Genomic DNA, 16,269 nt, shown 5'->3' on the forward strand with positions numbered 1-16,269 from the left:
TAACTTTTCCAACTCTCGCTTCTACTTCTCCCTCATAGAGGTACATGTAATCTTTTTGTCTGCCTTCTTCCACTCATTATTTCCATATCTTCTGCCTTAGCCTACTTAACTACTTATTACATCAACATCCTTTTACGGACACTGCACAGCCAACCTATCCTAAGTGCTATTTACAACACCTTCTCAAGTGTTAAAAGTGATGTGTCCATTCACTCCATTTCCAGCATTCACTCTTTTTACAATGTCTTTATCAAGCTTACCATCATTGCGTAAAATTAATGTTACTTGCGCAGTTTTTTAAACAAACTATTAATCTTAGTAAGGCAAGTAAATTATATGTTATTTTATTATTCATTATATTTCAAAGAACATAGCCGTACTCGATACACAATTTAATGAAATCGGCTCGATAGAAAAAAATTGCAAATATTGGTCTCGAGTTCGTCATTAAACGGTTGTATGTCGTTCAATTATTCACTTAGTTGTCTTTAGTTAATATTATAATAGCAAATATACCTATACATATCTAAAACACTAAAGAAACATTTGGCACAAATAATGCATATTTCTATTTTTCCGCACTTTTCGTACCTATCCGCCCTCTTTTAGTGACATCGCGCTCTCACTTACTCCCATACGATTAGACAGTGTACGCTAGCGTCAAGGCCATTGGGTGCTGTCAGCGTCTTAACCGACTTGACTACTTATTACATCAACATCCTTTTATGGACACTGCACAGCCAACCTATCGTAAGTGCTATTTACAACACCTTCTCAAGTTTTAAAAGTGTTGTGTCCATTCACTCCATTTCCAGCATTCACTCTTTTTTCAATGTCTTTATCAAGCTTACCATCTCTAGTAAACAGGGTTCCCATTTGAAGTCATACTGTATAGGTATGGTCTTTTTGTTATACTAAGGTTTCAAAAATCTTTAATAGACATGTACTACATTATTTCGTACCAATCGATCATTCCCATCCACATCATCGGGTTTAATAAGTGAATATTTCAGCAATAGGTCTCTTCTGTGGGTTTTGCACTTACTGATATAATGCTTCTAGTGTACGTCCTAAAAAATGAATAAAAATTAGGTTTCAAAAAACGGGAACGACTGAAGCACAATAAAATGTGTAATTTCAAGGGGTAAGGTATATCGGGGCAATTCTTGACTGGGGGACAAATGTAACTGGTCCATTTTTTCCATGTTTTACAACGTTTGCATTATTTAATAGAGTGTTGACCGGTTATATATGTTAGGCGTGTTCAGTGGATACATGTAGAACTCAACATCATAGTGTAATAATGGAAAAAATGGATCAGTTACAATTGCCCCCCAGTCGAGATTTGCCCCGCTGGTACAGAAATTGGCAATAAACAGGGGTGTCTAAAATAAAAATAGTTCCAACTTAAAAATGTTTATTATGAATACTGAGCCTATAAGAAATTAGCCTACCGCCGGCTGGGCACGAGATCGTTAATTAACCGTTTATCAAAATAACGTTAATGACACAGTTTCGTTAACGTTAAATGAGTTCGCTAACTAGATAACGTTCTATTACAAGAATACGCAGAGATCATTCATTGAACTACCTATAATGTCCTAATACTAAGTTACTTTTCCCCTCACTAGCTCGGAAACACGTGTTTTGTCCTTTAATACCAGCGGGTAAAAACGCATTTTATCCACTAGTGGGTAAAGTAGTTTGACCTTGAATAAAGTCAAATTAACTGCTTTAAAATTTGATAAAAGTAGGTGAATCTAGTAATAAGGATGATTTACTACCTGTGGAACTACTGGAAGCAGTGATAAACGCATTTTTTGCGTTGTAGTTTCCTCGCTGTAGTGAGGGGAAAAGTTTTGTGTTACACTCGGGTGCAAATGTATTTTACTTCTCGTGTGTTAAAAAACTCGCAAGTTCAGGATTCTATTCTCGAACCACTCGCTTCGCTCGTGGTTCAACTATAGAATCCTTTCGCTTGCTCGTTTTTCGATTCCACACTCGGCGTTAAAATACAACTTTGCCCCCTTGTATAACAAATAACTATTAAAACTTTTTAGTTTTGATCTACATACTTATTCATAGAAACAGATTGTTATCACTAAAACAATGTCATAATAGTTCATACCGAACTTAAAGACTAACCCCCTTATTCATAGATGTTCACTAAAGTTATCAAGCCGATAAAATTCGTTTTCCCCTCACTAGCTCGGAAACACGTGTTTTGTCCTTTAATACCAGCGGGTAAAAACGCATTTTATTCACTAGTGGGTAAAGTAATATGACCTTAAATAAAGTCAAATTAACTGCTTTAAAATTGATACAAGTATGTAGTGTTATAAGTATTATGCCTTATTACATGTCTACATTTATACTCTTTGTATACTCTCTATGTATTACTACTCTATGATGCTAGTATATAAGAGCTGTATCCACCCATATATAGGATTGCAATAAACGTCCTAAAGATAACTAGTCGTTTCGATTACTTCCCACATTGCATGGCGATCCTGCCAGGAAAGCAAAAATCATCAAAGCAGAAATTTGTAATTAAGTAATTGTAATTTAATTAACAAAGATGAAGCGGATTATGTACTCCGCTATAAAAATGGCTGGGTATTCCAGCAGACTAGCGTACAATTTTTTTTTTTAATTGATTTGGCCTTTTGTCTAAAAATAGTTGTGATCAATTTGAATTGACAATTTAACGTTTTGTAATTTTGATTGTTTAGTCATTTTCGTAACTTCTTTATAAAATTATTCAAAAATGTACTTTTAAAACATATGTTTCTATATTAATAAAAAAAATAGATTATTGTGTCTGTTATCTTTACGGTAATCTATTTTTTTTTCTCAAGGAATGGAGGTGTAGTGTTATAAGTATTATGCCTTATTACATGTCTACATTTATACTCTTTGTATACTCTCTATGTATTACTACTCTATGATGCTAGTATATAAGAGCTGTATCCACCCATATATAGGATTGCAATAAACGTCCTAAAGATAACTAGTCGTTTCGATTACTTCCCACATTGCAAGTAGGTGAATCTAGTAATAAAGATGTTTTAACCACCTGTGGAACTACTGGAAGCAGTGATAAACGCATTTTTTGTGTTGGAGTTTCCTCGGTATAGTGAGGGGAAAAGTTTTGTGTTACACTCGGGTGCAAATGTATTTTACTTCTCGTGTGTTTCAGTTCAGGATTCTATTCTCGAACCACTCGTTTCGCTCGTGGTTCAACTATAGGATCCTTTCACTTGCTCGTTTTTTAATTACACACTCGGCGTTAAAATACAACTTTGCCCCCTTGTATAACAAATAACTATTGTCCCTTTCCGACGTATAGGTGTGATAGAAAGGGACAAATTAATTTTATCGGCTTGATAACTTTAGTGAAAGTTTATAAGGGGGTAAGTCATTCGTTATTATCTGTCTACATAATATTTTGCATTCAAGAGGCTAATTTAAAAATATTGATGATATCAAAGTAATGATTATTATTTATAAACCTGTGAATCTTTCGTGCCAATAGCCAAATAACAAAAACTCGTTAGAATTGGCCCATTGATCGTTTCCAAATGAAAAAAATTATTTAGATACTGGTGCTTGGTGCTTAGACGCTAACATATAAAATCCCTGTTATAGATCATGCTATTCACAATGTCGAGCGAATTAGTCAAACTTATATTTTGAAATAATATGAAGATATTAGCATGACAATAATATTATACGGACTAAGGCACGCGCCATGGTGAATGCCACGATCAACACAATTGACGCGTCAATACTCCATGTTGAAATCTAATCTCTTTTCTGATACTATTCTCTCAATAACTGATACGAGTCTAATGACATGATATATGTACCTCGTTATAACAAAATAAGTTATACAGTTAATGTGCGGCCTGAGTGGACTCTCGGAGCGGAGAGTTCGGCGGGGCGGGCGAGCGTGCGTCCACCCTAACGGCCCAGCCACGACATTGGTCTAAGTGCGACAGCGGTGAGCGGGCGCCATATGTGCGAATGAAAAGTCCCATCGCTGCGTCTCACTCCAATGTATGGCCGACGCTCACCGCTGCCGCGCTTAGACCAATGTCGTGGCTGAGCCGTAAGCAGCGTCGGCTCAGGACACTTGCATGAGCTTCAATTGTTTGACATGCACGCTGCACGCCTCCTCCGCTGCACTCAGGCCTTACACATTGAGTTACAGACCTTGCCAACTTTTAAAAATAACGGTATTAACGGTTAACGTTATTTTGTAACGTTGCCCAGCCGTGCCTAACGTAAGTACTGGCCGCGTCACGTGCTGTGTTCCTCCTTCTGTTCTGACTGTAGCGCTGCCTGTTGCTCAGCAGTGCAGTATTCTGTGAATAAGAAAACATTTTTGGTTGGTCTAAAATATAAAAAGAAACGGGCCCACCATAAAAATATGTGTTATGTTCAGCACTACTACTTCTGCTGATCCGACGACAGGAAGGAAATTATGCCTACGAACTAACGAAGAGAAAAAAATAATCAATTTTGCTAATAAAATATTTTAGGCATTGACTGTGTGAAGGCTAAGAACTACGTGGCTCTAAATCCTCCTGCCTAACGCCTGAGTCGAAGGCTGAGCAGTAGATCCTGGTATTTGCCTCATTAAGAGTACCGGTCTTTCCTGAATTAAAATGTGTCAAAGAACTCAAGGATCTTGCTAGCCTCTCGCTGGCCCGTGAGTGCTTCCATCGCATTATTGGTGTTATGCGATAATTTAACAACACAATGGCAGAGTGTCTTATAATCCAACCGGACTACAATGTAGAACTATGAGGACCCTCGAAAGTCAAAAACTCTCCAAGTACTTGTAGGGCTAAACACAGTCGAAGAAGCACGGCACATCCTGAGCAGAGCTCAACGAGGGTGCGGTGTGCTGATGACGGGAGGTCTTACGGAACTAACTTGTTCCGTTTATTGTCCTTTGAGTCGTCGGCAACCCGAACCCTCCTTAGAGCTTGTCACAGAGAACCTCCTATAGAGTGGCAGTCTTGTATATTTGGTTCGCGATACGAGTCACCAGTGTTTGGGGTGCGAGGAGCGGGCGGGGAATGTGTTAAGCGCGCTGTGATTGGCCGTTTCAAGGACGGCGGGCAGTCGCGCCAGATGAAAAGGGACAGAAGTATGACTGTCCCTCTACTGACGCGTAAGTGGCCAATGTAAGTTGACCTATGCCGGCTCTGAATAAATTATAAATATGACTTATTTGTGGAATGTAATGCCGTCTGTTTTTAAATTTGAGCTTCTTGTTACCTTTCCACATCATTTCACACTACAGGTGGACATCTTTAAGGCATCAAAATACCCTTTTCCAATTTTTTTGTGCGAAAAACACGCGCTGCTTTCGGGTCTGTTACTTGGTCGATACTGATCGGGCACGGCGAGCGCCCGCGCTTATATCAGTGCAAATACTAGGAAGGCTGGCCACCGCGAGTCGTCTTGTAATAGATGTCTATAGGGGTTGGTCTGTGGAGCTTGTACACTCCTTTTTGCTGTGTACTTAACACAGCAAGAGGGAATGTTCAAGTTTCTAATGGGGTGGCAACGCGCATTTGACACTGTTTGAGTTGCAGGCGTCCATAGGTTGCGGTGACCGCTTTACATCAGGCGGGCCGTATGCTTGTTTGCCATCGACGTAGTATAAAAAAAAAATCCTGCGAGACCGAAGGTCGACCAGCAGAAGCACTTGGATTAGGCATTAGACTACCGCGCCGGTGGGATTCCCTAAATTGAAAATTTTCAAAGACCTTACGAGTCGTCTACGTTGAGTGAGAAAACGTAGAAACGCCTTTGCAAAGCTGATCAGTGGGAAAAAAAGAACTCACGGATCTTGCTAGCCTCCCAGCCGATGAACTCGCCGGTCCGCTCGTTCTCCTTCTGGAGCCAGTCGTGGAGCGGTCTGAAGTACTCGAGTAGACCGTCTGCCTTCATCTCTCGCTGGCCCGTGAGCGCTTCCATCGCGTCGGGCCACGGGTGGGATGAGCCCATTTTGAGCATGTTTCTGAAAAAGTTTGAATGCTTTTATAAGGCACTGGTACAAGATGAAGAAGAATGATAGGTAATACAAACGAACAAAAGATAGTCGCTCGCCAAGAAACAGAGTTTAGGTGGACAGTACTATCTTTAAGTCAAATCATCATACCAAATTGTCACCATTTTTAGAAGTCATTGGCACTCTGGTGGAATCTTCTAACTTCATTGTTTTGCTCTAAATGTTGAATAAATCGTACCCTATTTTACCTATGTAGATTATAAATACTGTAGTCAGAACTGGGCTGTAAGGCTCAGGCTGTACCGATCGATGAGGTCCAGAAAGATCTGAGTGACCATCAAGTGACTGAGTGGCATCAGATCGCACAGCGCAGTAAGTAAGTAATAAGTCAGAACTTACGACAACGCGTTTCCAGCAGCGACGCTGTCCACTATATCATAATCTAGCTTCTTCGGATACCAATGGATCGATAAGGTCCAGAAAGACCTGTGTGACCTTAAAGCGACTGAGTGGATCGCACAGAATGAGCGGTTGGCGCAGTAAGTAAGTAATAAGTCAGAACTTACGATAGTGCGTTTCCAGCAGCGACGCTGTCCACGATATCGCAATCGACTAGCTTCTTCGTGGCCGAGTATTCCCCCGCCAGCTCGCACAGCGCTCGGTGGAATTGGAACTGGATGATGAAAGACACGAAATATCTGCAATGTAAAAGATACAATACAATACTCGCAAAGTTTAAAATGAATTCACAGGAAGATAAACTAAACAATCTGATAAAGGCAACAACCAGGTGACCTTACAGAATAAATATGGAAATCATAGATCTTTATTATTTTGACACAAAAGTGATTTTCGTAATTTACTAAATTTAACCTAAAATGATAATAGAAGTTATAAAACTTCCAGTTCATGATGATATTAAGGTGTGAGGTAGAACAACAAAAACAAAAATATCTACATACTGTCTACATATAATAATAAAGGTTCTCAGAAAATCATACGTGAACGACTGGTGCTACCCTTATTTTGTGGGATTTTTAATGTTGTACTTGCCCATATGAGGAAGTGTATTTGTGACAATCGGCGCCACTCTGTCAGACACGTTGCCAATACGTAAGTACGATATTACAATCGAGGACATCGATTCTGGCAATTTGTGGTTCCCATATGTTAAGAGTGAACGCATCATCTCATGTCATGTTAGATGAATACTGGTGAAGTTATAAAATTAAAATATTTCTTCACTAGCAGACATACTCCACATCAGCAGACACATGATACTTAGCAGCAGCATTGAATTCTCCTCAGTACTCGTGACTGGAAGCTTCACGCCTTGAAATTTTTCCCTCAGCCTCCAGGTGTGGCAGTTGTAGTTCTCAGGGTTAGTTCCATCGACTTACTTCAAGTACTTTAGGGGGAGGGAGGAGGTTACCCAAAGCTGCCCGAGACCGGAGTCAATGGAGAAATATGATTCGAGCCCTACACCCCAGCAAAGGGTAACAGGATTCGATAGCGCTGGACGTAAGGAGTTTTTCGCATAAAGTAACTCATGTAAGCAGATCAGGGATATGTTACTAACTTTGCGAAAAATCCCAAAGTGAAGTATCTTTTCTTCATATTATTTGCCTCTTCCCACTACATAGGGTCGGCTCTCCTAATTCTAAGGCGCCAGGACGCTCCGTCCTGGGTTGGGTCGGGCAGTTTTTGCTCTCGTAGGAGTTTAGTCATGCTGGTCCACCAAGTAGAAGAGAGGCGTCCTCTAGCTTTTTCGTACTCACACAGGTGAAGTAAATTAAGGAAAATAAAAAAAAATCTCACCTAGCATACTCCACATCAGCAGAGACATGATACTTAGCAGCAGCATCGAAATCCTCCTCAGTCCTCGTAACCGGGGGCTCCACACCTTGCAGGCTTTCCCTCAGCCTCCAGTAGTGGCAGTTATAGTTCTCAGGGGTGGTCGTTCCTCGGAAGACACCGTAGCGGAACAGGTCGAGAATGTACGCGAAGGGTAGGAAGACCACTTTGTCTATACTCTGAAATTAAGTATAGGTATATGTCAATTTGTGTATATCGTAAGAGTGGAAGGGTCAGTTGCAAGTGGAAGACCTAGGCGAAAAGGCCGTAGACGAATGCACAAACGCTCACGAAACGAAACTCTCGTAGGTATCTATCTCTATCGCTCTTGCGTATTGGCGCGACAGAGCCAGACTACCTTTCGCGGCGTTTGGTTTTCGTTTCGCGTCGTAGAAATGCCATTTGGCTACGGGGCCAGGTCAGAAGTACTCGTAACTGACGAGCATTGTATTGAACGTTATGAAAGTGCGTGAAGCGAAAGTTGTTTGTCAGAATAGTAGCATATCGAAATCCGTGATCTCTTCCTACCCCTCTGGGAAACCGGCGTGATTGTATGTATGTATATTTATTATATCAACATTATCACCATTAGCTTGCCGTTATCCCAACCGGGGTCGGTGCGGCAAGTTTTTTTCTTCCATACCTCTCTTTCGTATCATCTCATCATGGTTCACAAACAGTATAAACAGCCACACGATTAAGGAATTCAATTTGTCGCAAGATCAATTTCACCGTAAAATAAGTATCACGATGATCATCGTCGTGTTTACGATTTTCTGCTGAATTAGTCGCATTGATACTTTTGTCCTTGAATGTACGGAATAGTATCTTCAATACGAGAGTTAGTTTTATTTCTAAAGTTGAGATGAATGTAGATTTCTACACATGCACGAACTAGAAAACAAGAACTTTTATCGCTTCTATTTCGTTCCTTTGTGACTTCCTTCTTCCTTCATTCCGGCCTGTAGCACAACAAATGGAATCATAAGACTTACCATTTTGTAAAGCTGATTGATCTCAGTCTGTTCATCTTCTGTGTCGTTCTTGTTGATAAGTCCGACGCTTCTCAAATGTTTCGGTGAAGATACCGACAGGGCTATCGTGTCACCCACGGCTTCGTGGAAACCTGCAAGTTTTATCTGTGTTATGTTCTGCTCGTTTACCTATCTATTAGCCCCGTGTGCAGTGAAGTGTAGGTCGATAAAGGTTGCTGTCGTAAAAACCATAAGTGCCTAATCCTCCTTTCTTAGAACAAGGAAAAGATGTTTTTGATGACAAAATTCAGAGCTTTATCGATCTGCTTCTTTTACGATAACCCCCACGATTGGGACCCCCATAACCTTATTTATATAAGGTTATGGGGGTCCCAATGGTATTGAAAAAGATGGCATGAAAAATGTAGTTATAAATTGAAATAGACATCATACACTAAAGAAAAAACGACAAGGCCCACTGGTGGTAGTGGCACAAATCAAAAAATATACAATAAAATAATTTGATTTGTTCCCTAGTTGTGAATGTAGTTGATGATTTAGACATAGTAAATTATGCTGAAGATTAATTTTTACCGTGAAGCAGATAGCGACAAGTGAAAGACAAAGGTGAGATCCATGATTTTAGCCTTATAAAAGATGAATATTACTTTTATAAAAGATGATACCAAAGATTTATAAATAATACTGATAACTTTATACATAATATAACTGTTATTACTAAATGATTACTGATCACCTATGCAACTCAAGGTGGTTATTAGTATATTATTATAATTAATCGTAATCATAAGTATTTAAAAAAAGTACATAATTATTTAGATAAATATACCAAATATAATTACTAAAATATTAATCGATAATCCAAAATTTATACTAGGGTTAGTAATAATTGAATTCACATACAGACAGAACGATCGATCCCAAATAAACTCAGAACCAATGTGACACAATTTAGAGAAAACGATACAATCTACACAAAAAATGCCAATAGAATTTGACTTCCAAAAAAGATAAGTCAATCATATCAATGGCAAATTTTTGAGAGTGGCTCCTTTTATCCAATTTACGTCAGTGCTTGGTTAGGTGAAGTCACCTGGATTCGCGCCAGCTCTGAACACAGCCGGCTGATGCACATACTGCAGGTAATACTGCACATGTCCCATCTCATGGTGGACCGTTCTGAACATCCCGGAATCGACTGTCGTGCACATTTTGATCCTACAAATAAACTAAATTTAATGATTACCTGGGTTAGCTCCATCACGAAAAACGACCGGTTGATGTTTGTACTGAAGGAAGTACTGAATATGACCCATTTCGTGGTGTGTTGTTTGGAAATATTCATAATCTACTGTTGTGCACTGCTTGATCCTTGAAATTAAGCCAGATATTAGAAGATAACAAATAATTTAGAATAGTGCGTGACCAATTCGAGGAATCGTGGATCAGTATCAGCATTTCAACCGTCTCAAGTTTAAGACACTGTTTGAAAAATAACCGGAGAAGTACTTAGGCGTAATTTAGGGAAAAAGATCAAATACAAAATGTTGACAATATTTATGTTTCTGTGAAGAAATTGATTCAGAGATGAGATGAATCTGACACAAAACAAGCGAAATCGCTGGCTTCAAACATTAAATTATTTTTTGTGGGTATGAATGGTTTTCGAAACTGGAACACTTTGCTAAAAAATGTACAGACGGTTGAAATGCTCTTATATTGAACTAATCCAATAAAGAAATAGCTTCATCTAAATCAAAAGCCATTCTTTGACAATCCAGCAAATCAAAACAACCACCACCATAATGATGAAACAAAAATGCATGCATCAATCGATAAATCTGCAATATACCTGAAATCTTCACCATCATAAAAGTCCCAAGCAGAAGCATGGCAAACTATATCCCTATCAGTAGGCTTCTCTATTATAGAATTCTTCCAGAATTTCTCAGGCATCGGAGTCAGTTTCAAAGATCGGAAGAAACTGTCTGACATTTGGAACATTTTGAGTGCGGTGTAGTTCTGGTCCTTCATTGCTTGGGTGATGTCTATTTCCTTCTTGTCTGGGTACGGGCGTGTGAATGATTCTATGTTGTTCCAGGTTTGAGCCCACATATTACCTGAAATTATTTGTTAAATTTCTCTGTTACTTAGCAGTTTTGGCGTAAAGTCTATTTTCTGGGCTAGGCACTCCTGAGTGCCAAATGTTAAATGTTCTGAGTGAAAGGAGCAAAGCTCTTGCTCTTAGATATATTATAGAATCGCTTTCTTTATCTCTAATCTCTCTATCAACATTAGCGCAACAGTGACAGTTGCATTCGCTACAAATTCGCTAATTACATTCGCTAAGCAATAGAGATGATCGCTTATAGCTATTCACCCTATTGAGACAACGACGTTGACTCTTTCTTCATACAGTATCAGTACATTACACATATCAGTCAGTAAATAAGGAACTTCAAATCACGTATTAAATTTGTCAACATTCCGTTCCGTGTGATCTGAGAATTTTATCATTTTATTTATTAACAAATTTTCAGTACAATAATATATTATGATATGATCTCTTACCCAACAAATGCGCAGGAATAGGTCCCTTAGCCGACACCACCTCAGGCCCGTACTTGTCCCTCAACTGTTTCCTGACGTACGCATGCAGCTGCTGGTATAGAGGCTTCACATCGTTCCACAGCTTCTCGAGTTGGTCTTCGAAGTCGTTCACTTCGTAGTCAGACTGCCACCATTCGGCTACGTCTTTGTAACCTGGAATATGTTTGTCAAGTCGTGAGACATCGAGATATTTAGATATTCAATAGACCTAAGTGGTTGAAGTCTTGGTGGCTGGCAGAGCGCTGGAGTATCGATCCAGATGCCGTGAGTTCAAATCTCAGCCACGGCAGACATTTTTCACTCTTAAATTTATTCTAAGCCTAGTAGAATCAATTGCAGACGTTTCTGGTAATCATAAGTTAAAAATTTGGTTTATATAAAGGAATCAGAAGTTTATGTATGACGACTCACCATTGAGTTTAGCAGCTTCGTTGCTCAGCCTGACATACTGTGTGAAGTTATCCTTAGCGCGAGCGCCGGCGGCCTTATGCCACTCCACCCAGGTGTGTTCCAGCTCTGACACATTCTGGCTTTTTGCGAAGATCTCAGTTATGTCTGAAAAGTGAAAGATGAAGTAGTTAGCTTACATGTATTTGATAGAACTGATCAAATAACGAGTTTAACGTATCTTACTGCCGAAATTTTGACGTCAACTTGTGACAACTATGTACACGCAAAGAGGATTGAGTATTATAGTATGTATCTCTATTCCTGCTCGCATTAATCATCGGCGTTATTTAGGGACGTCAATACCCTGTTTTTATTGAATTCCGTTAACTTTAAGGGAAGGTTATTTTAGGTCAAATACAATTAATTTCTCTAAGAAACTAGCGTTCTAACTCTTACGGTTATCGAGTTATTAAAAACAAGATACTGAACACGTGTGTGGCATCCCTTACCACTTCCTTATGTTATTTGTTTTGACATTTGCCGTCAGATACTTGACACTGACTTTAATGTCATTATTAAGGTCCTTCCACACTAATTAATTCATTGTTATGTATGGAAAGGAAAAAAAAAATTTTCGAATTTAACGAAAAGCGATATACAGGGTGGTTTCTGGTGATGAACCTAACTGCGTGTCGAATTTAACGGAAAACAATAAAAACCATAGGCCGTAAGTCATAGGCCGTAGAAAAATAAGGCTTAAATATCTCGCTCCTATGGCTCTAAAAGTAAGATTATGTAAGATATTTTTGAAGCCTTCTTTTTGTTCGACATTATTGCCGGTTGCGATTCTATTGAAGACCCGTTTCTTTGTCTGAAGTTATTGTTTAGGCTGACATTATGAATGTAGAATACAGTCAATTAGCGAATTTTTCTTCGTCTCACCATTTAAAACATGTTTTCATTAATTCCGCTTAGAGTAACTAATGTCTTAATTGACATATTGTCTTATAAAACAATACTTTAAATTACCAAAGCGTTTAAAATAGTTTGTGAATGCAAGCAACATGTTTTGAATGTCATTAACACTCGTTGCATAAAATGTCGCTGCGTCTTCTGTGTGTTTGTTAGTCTTCAACATTTGCGTTATTCTCTATTCTAATCGATCAAGCAAAATTATTATTGACTACCTGTAAGCTATAAGTAATATTTATTTCTGGTTCGCAAACCATATCGATACCTCTGGGTTCAATTGGCGTAAAGGACATTTTGGCGAAAATGAGTTATATATACAGTTTTGTTCAGAATTTCAAGCGCTATCGATCTGTGTAGTTAAAATTTCGATATCTCTTAAAAAGTTGCCTTTACGACCAAGATTTTCTACTATGGACTTGCAAAAATAGCTTTTCTGAAGGGGCGTAAATATCAAGTCAAGGCGCGTAAATTATTATTTGTGTCGTAAAGGAAATCTACAAATAAAAATATAGTCGTAAGTCACCTTGATATATATTGTTGCCCTTTAAGCCCGTACTTTTTAAGGATCACTTTCTATAGTAGTGTGGTAAAGTTGGGCGTAAAGGACAAGTTTTTTTGTTCTTCGTCCTTTACGACCAGCACTAAAAATATTTTATCCGCAACTGTAATCGATATCTTTGGGTTCAATTGTCGTAAAGGACATATAATGCAGGTTTCCAAGAGAAAGATAAACCCAATTTTTTTGTTTTTTTTACCTATATTTGTGACGTGTATAAGAAAAATATGCAGATTACGAGTATCTTTAACCTAGTGTAGCAACCGTAGTGATAAACTAAACGATTTAGAAGATAGATAGGTTGTAAAGGACACGTCAGAATGCTATTAACGTCCTTTACACCCATGATTTGATAGGGTCGTAAATGACGGTCTTAGATGATTTTTATACAAAGTCGGGGCGTAATTGTCACCGAAATGGTACAAATGTTGTGCTAAGTTTACAATTAAAAACTGGAAAAATGTATCAAAACGTACTTAATATGGCATAGAATAGCTACATTAGTTTAATGCAGTGTATTATTTATCTTAGCTATCTTAGCAACAAAAAAGAACAAGACTATTTTATATCCAGTTTTGTAATAAAGAAACTATATTTGCTTAAAAACTATCTAATACTTTGGCAACAAATTCAAAGTTATTTTTTTAGTATTAGCCGCTGTCTGAATAGTCAGTATTAGGTTGCGCATTCAGCCTTTAATTCTAGCAGGGAAACGCTTTCGTTGTATTAATATACTGCGGCGAGATGTAGGTAATTAAAAAAACACTATGGTAATAAGCGTACGAGTAGGTACGTACCCAAATGCACAAACGCTCACGATAATATCAATTTCGTAGCTATATATCTTTATCGCTCTTGCGTATTGCACCAGACTGCATTTTTGTCGGCGTCTGGCGTCGACGATTGCCATTCAGCTACGCCGGCAGTAAACTTTAACAGTAGACTATACTAACATTTAGTGTGACAATAACAGATCAGGTGCGTTTCGCTAGCGAATGAGCGTTAGCGTTTGGTGACTTGGCTATGTACCCAGGTACTTAAAGCATTGACTAAAATATTTCTAGGATTGAACTCATAATTAAGATTATTCTTATTTAACAGGTTTAAGACTAAGTAACAATCTTCTGTTTTAAAATTATCAAAAATATGAATCAACATGGTAGGTAGTCTTGACTACAGTTACTATTATTTATTAGTTGGTCACAGTTTGTATACGCGTCCTAACTTGCGTTTATAAATAGGTACTTAACTCTTAGTTATTCTTAGAACTTCTTTCTACTTTAGACTTAAAATTACTGTCGTATTAATATAGTCTACTGTTCACAGTTGCTGATTAAAGTTTACATGGTTACCATTAGTGTTTTTATATTTACTTAAACTACGAAAGCGTTTCCCTGCTAGAATTAAATACTGAATGCGTAACTTATTGAGACAGCGGCGAGTACTAAAATAATAACTTTCCAAAATATTAGATAGTTTTTAAGCAAATGTTGTTTCTTTATTGCAAAACTGGATATAAAATAGTCTTGTTCTTTGTCTTTGCTAAATATTTAGATAAATATACACTGTAACACTAATGTGGCTATTATATGCCATATTAACTACGTTTTGATACATTTTTCAAGTTTCTTCATTGTAAACTAAGCTAAAAACAGTTGCCATTTGTACCATTCCGGTTACATTTACGCCCCGAATTTGTATAAAAATCATCTAAGACCGTCATTTACGACCCTATCAACTCTAATTGTTCAAAAAAATCGTGGGTGTAAAGGACGTCCATAGCATTTTGACGTGTCCTTTACAACCATCTAACTTCTAAACCGTTTAGTTTATCACTACGGTTGCTACACTAGGTTAAGGATACTAAAAATCCACATATTTTTCTATATACGTCACAAATATAGGTCAAAAAACAAAAATGATATAAACATTTTTCTAAAAAAAAAGTTGTTTTTTGCTTCTCCTGAAAACCTGCATTTTGTCCTTTACGCCAATTGAACCCAAAGGTATCGATATCATATCACATCCAAGACAAATTTGATGTAAATTGGTTCAGCTGTTAAAGTACAATGAGGTAACTTACATAACATACTCGTACATAAGGTCTCCCAAGGGTGCCAATAGATGTAATTTTCAATCGTGTCGCTTAACTTCAAACCTAGGTACATTCTGATGTTGATTGAGGTTGATTACATAAAAAAACTGTTATTATCTAAATTTTAATCAATCTTATAGCAGAATGGATTTACCCGAGTTTGAAGTTAAGCGACTCAATCATAAGTCAATGTCATTGACTGTAACAGAAAGGTGTCATCTATTGGGCATTAGCTTGTCAACCACTAGTTCCTTAACCGTAGTTACAAGAACGCATCTTTAAGATTTTTAATGTTCTTCAAATACAAGGAATCATGTTCATAATAGATTCTTATATTGACCAAGAGATTTCTGTAACTTACCAGGTTCCAACGACAAATCACACTTCGTCGTATTCTTATACGAGCAGATCGTCGACGTCGCGTAATTCGACTCCATGTCCGAGACAGACTTCATCAGCATCTTGTACTTGTCATCCGGCAACGCTGCTACTCCCAACTGACTATACTTCTTGAACATCCTCCGTAATGACACGTCTTGGAAGTCCTGCCATTTGTACATCTTCGTTTCCTCCCATGCTAACTTCTCTAGTTTTGAGATCTCTAGTTGGGTTTGTATCTGGAATGGCAAACGTTAGGTTTAAAATACAGCATTCATAAGAGAGTCTGGACAATAAAGTAAAAAGTTTAAATCTAAATGTCTCCTGTGACGCCCCGTTGTCCATATGCAACTAACAAGTTATTAGGCCTAACCAGCGATTGCAATATCTT

General features: G+C 38.1%; 1 protein-coding gene across 3 annotated transcripts in view; it reads right to left on the reverse strand.

Moving 5' to 3' along the window:
• Positions 1–3,499: 3,499 nt before the first annotated feature.
• The window catches only part of LOC125242608 (angiotensin-converting enzyme-like), a 120,368-nt gene continuing 107,598 nt past the window's right edge, over positions 3,500–16,269 (reverse strand). For 2 of the 3 annotated variants that reach the window (XM_048151405.1, XM_048151407.1), the window contains exons 3-12: positions 15,862–16,117; positions 11,899–12,042; positions 11,449–11,640; positions 10,730–10,997; positions 10,124–10,248; positions 8,878–9,008; positions 7,847–8,061; positions 6,595–6,726; positions 5,862–6,037; positions 3,500–4,367 (exon numbers count right to left, since the gene is read on the reverse strand). In XM_048151405.1, coding sequence (XP_048007362.1) covers positions 4,303–4,367; positions 5,862–6,037; positions 6,595–6,726; positions 7,847–8,061; positions 8,878–9,008; positions 10,124–10,248; positions 10,730–10,997; positions 11,449–11,640; positions 11,899–12,042; positions 15,862–16,117 — 1,704 coding nt within the window. In that variant the 3' untranslated portion in view covers positions 3,500–4,302. Of the gene's footprint in view, positions 4,368–5,861; positions 6,038–6,594; positions 6,727–7,846; positions 8,062–8,877; positions 9,009–9,970; positions 10,096–10,123; positions 10,249–10,729; positions 10,998–11,448; positions 11,641–11,898; positions 12,043–15,861; positions 16,118–16,269 lie in introns of all 3 variants that reach the window. The other variant, XM_048151406.1, reaches the window with a different exon arrangement.

The sequence above is a fragment of the Leguminivora glycinivorella genome, chromosome 3, assembly GCF_023078275.1.
Source record: "Leguminivora glycinivorella isolate SPB_JAAS2020 chromosome 3, LegGlyc_1.1, whole genome shotgun sequence".
Lineage (NCBI taxonomy): Eukaryota > Metazoa > Arthropoda > Insecta > Lepidoptera > Tortricidae > Leguminivora > Leguminivora glycinivorella.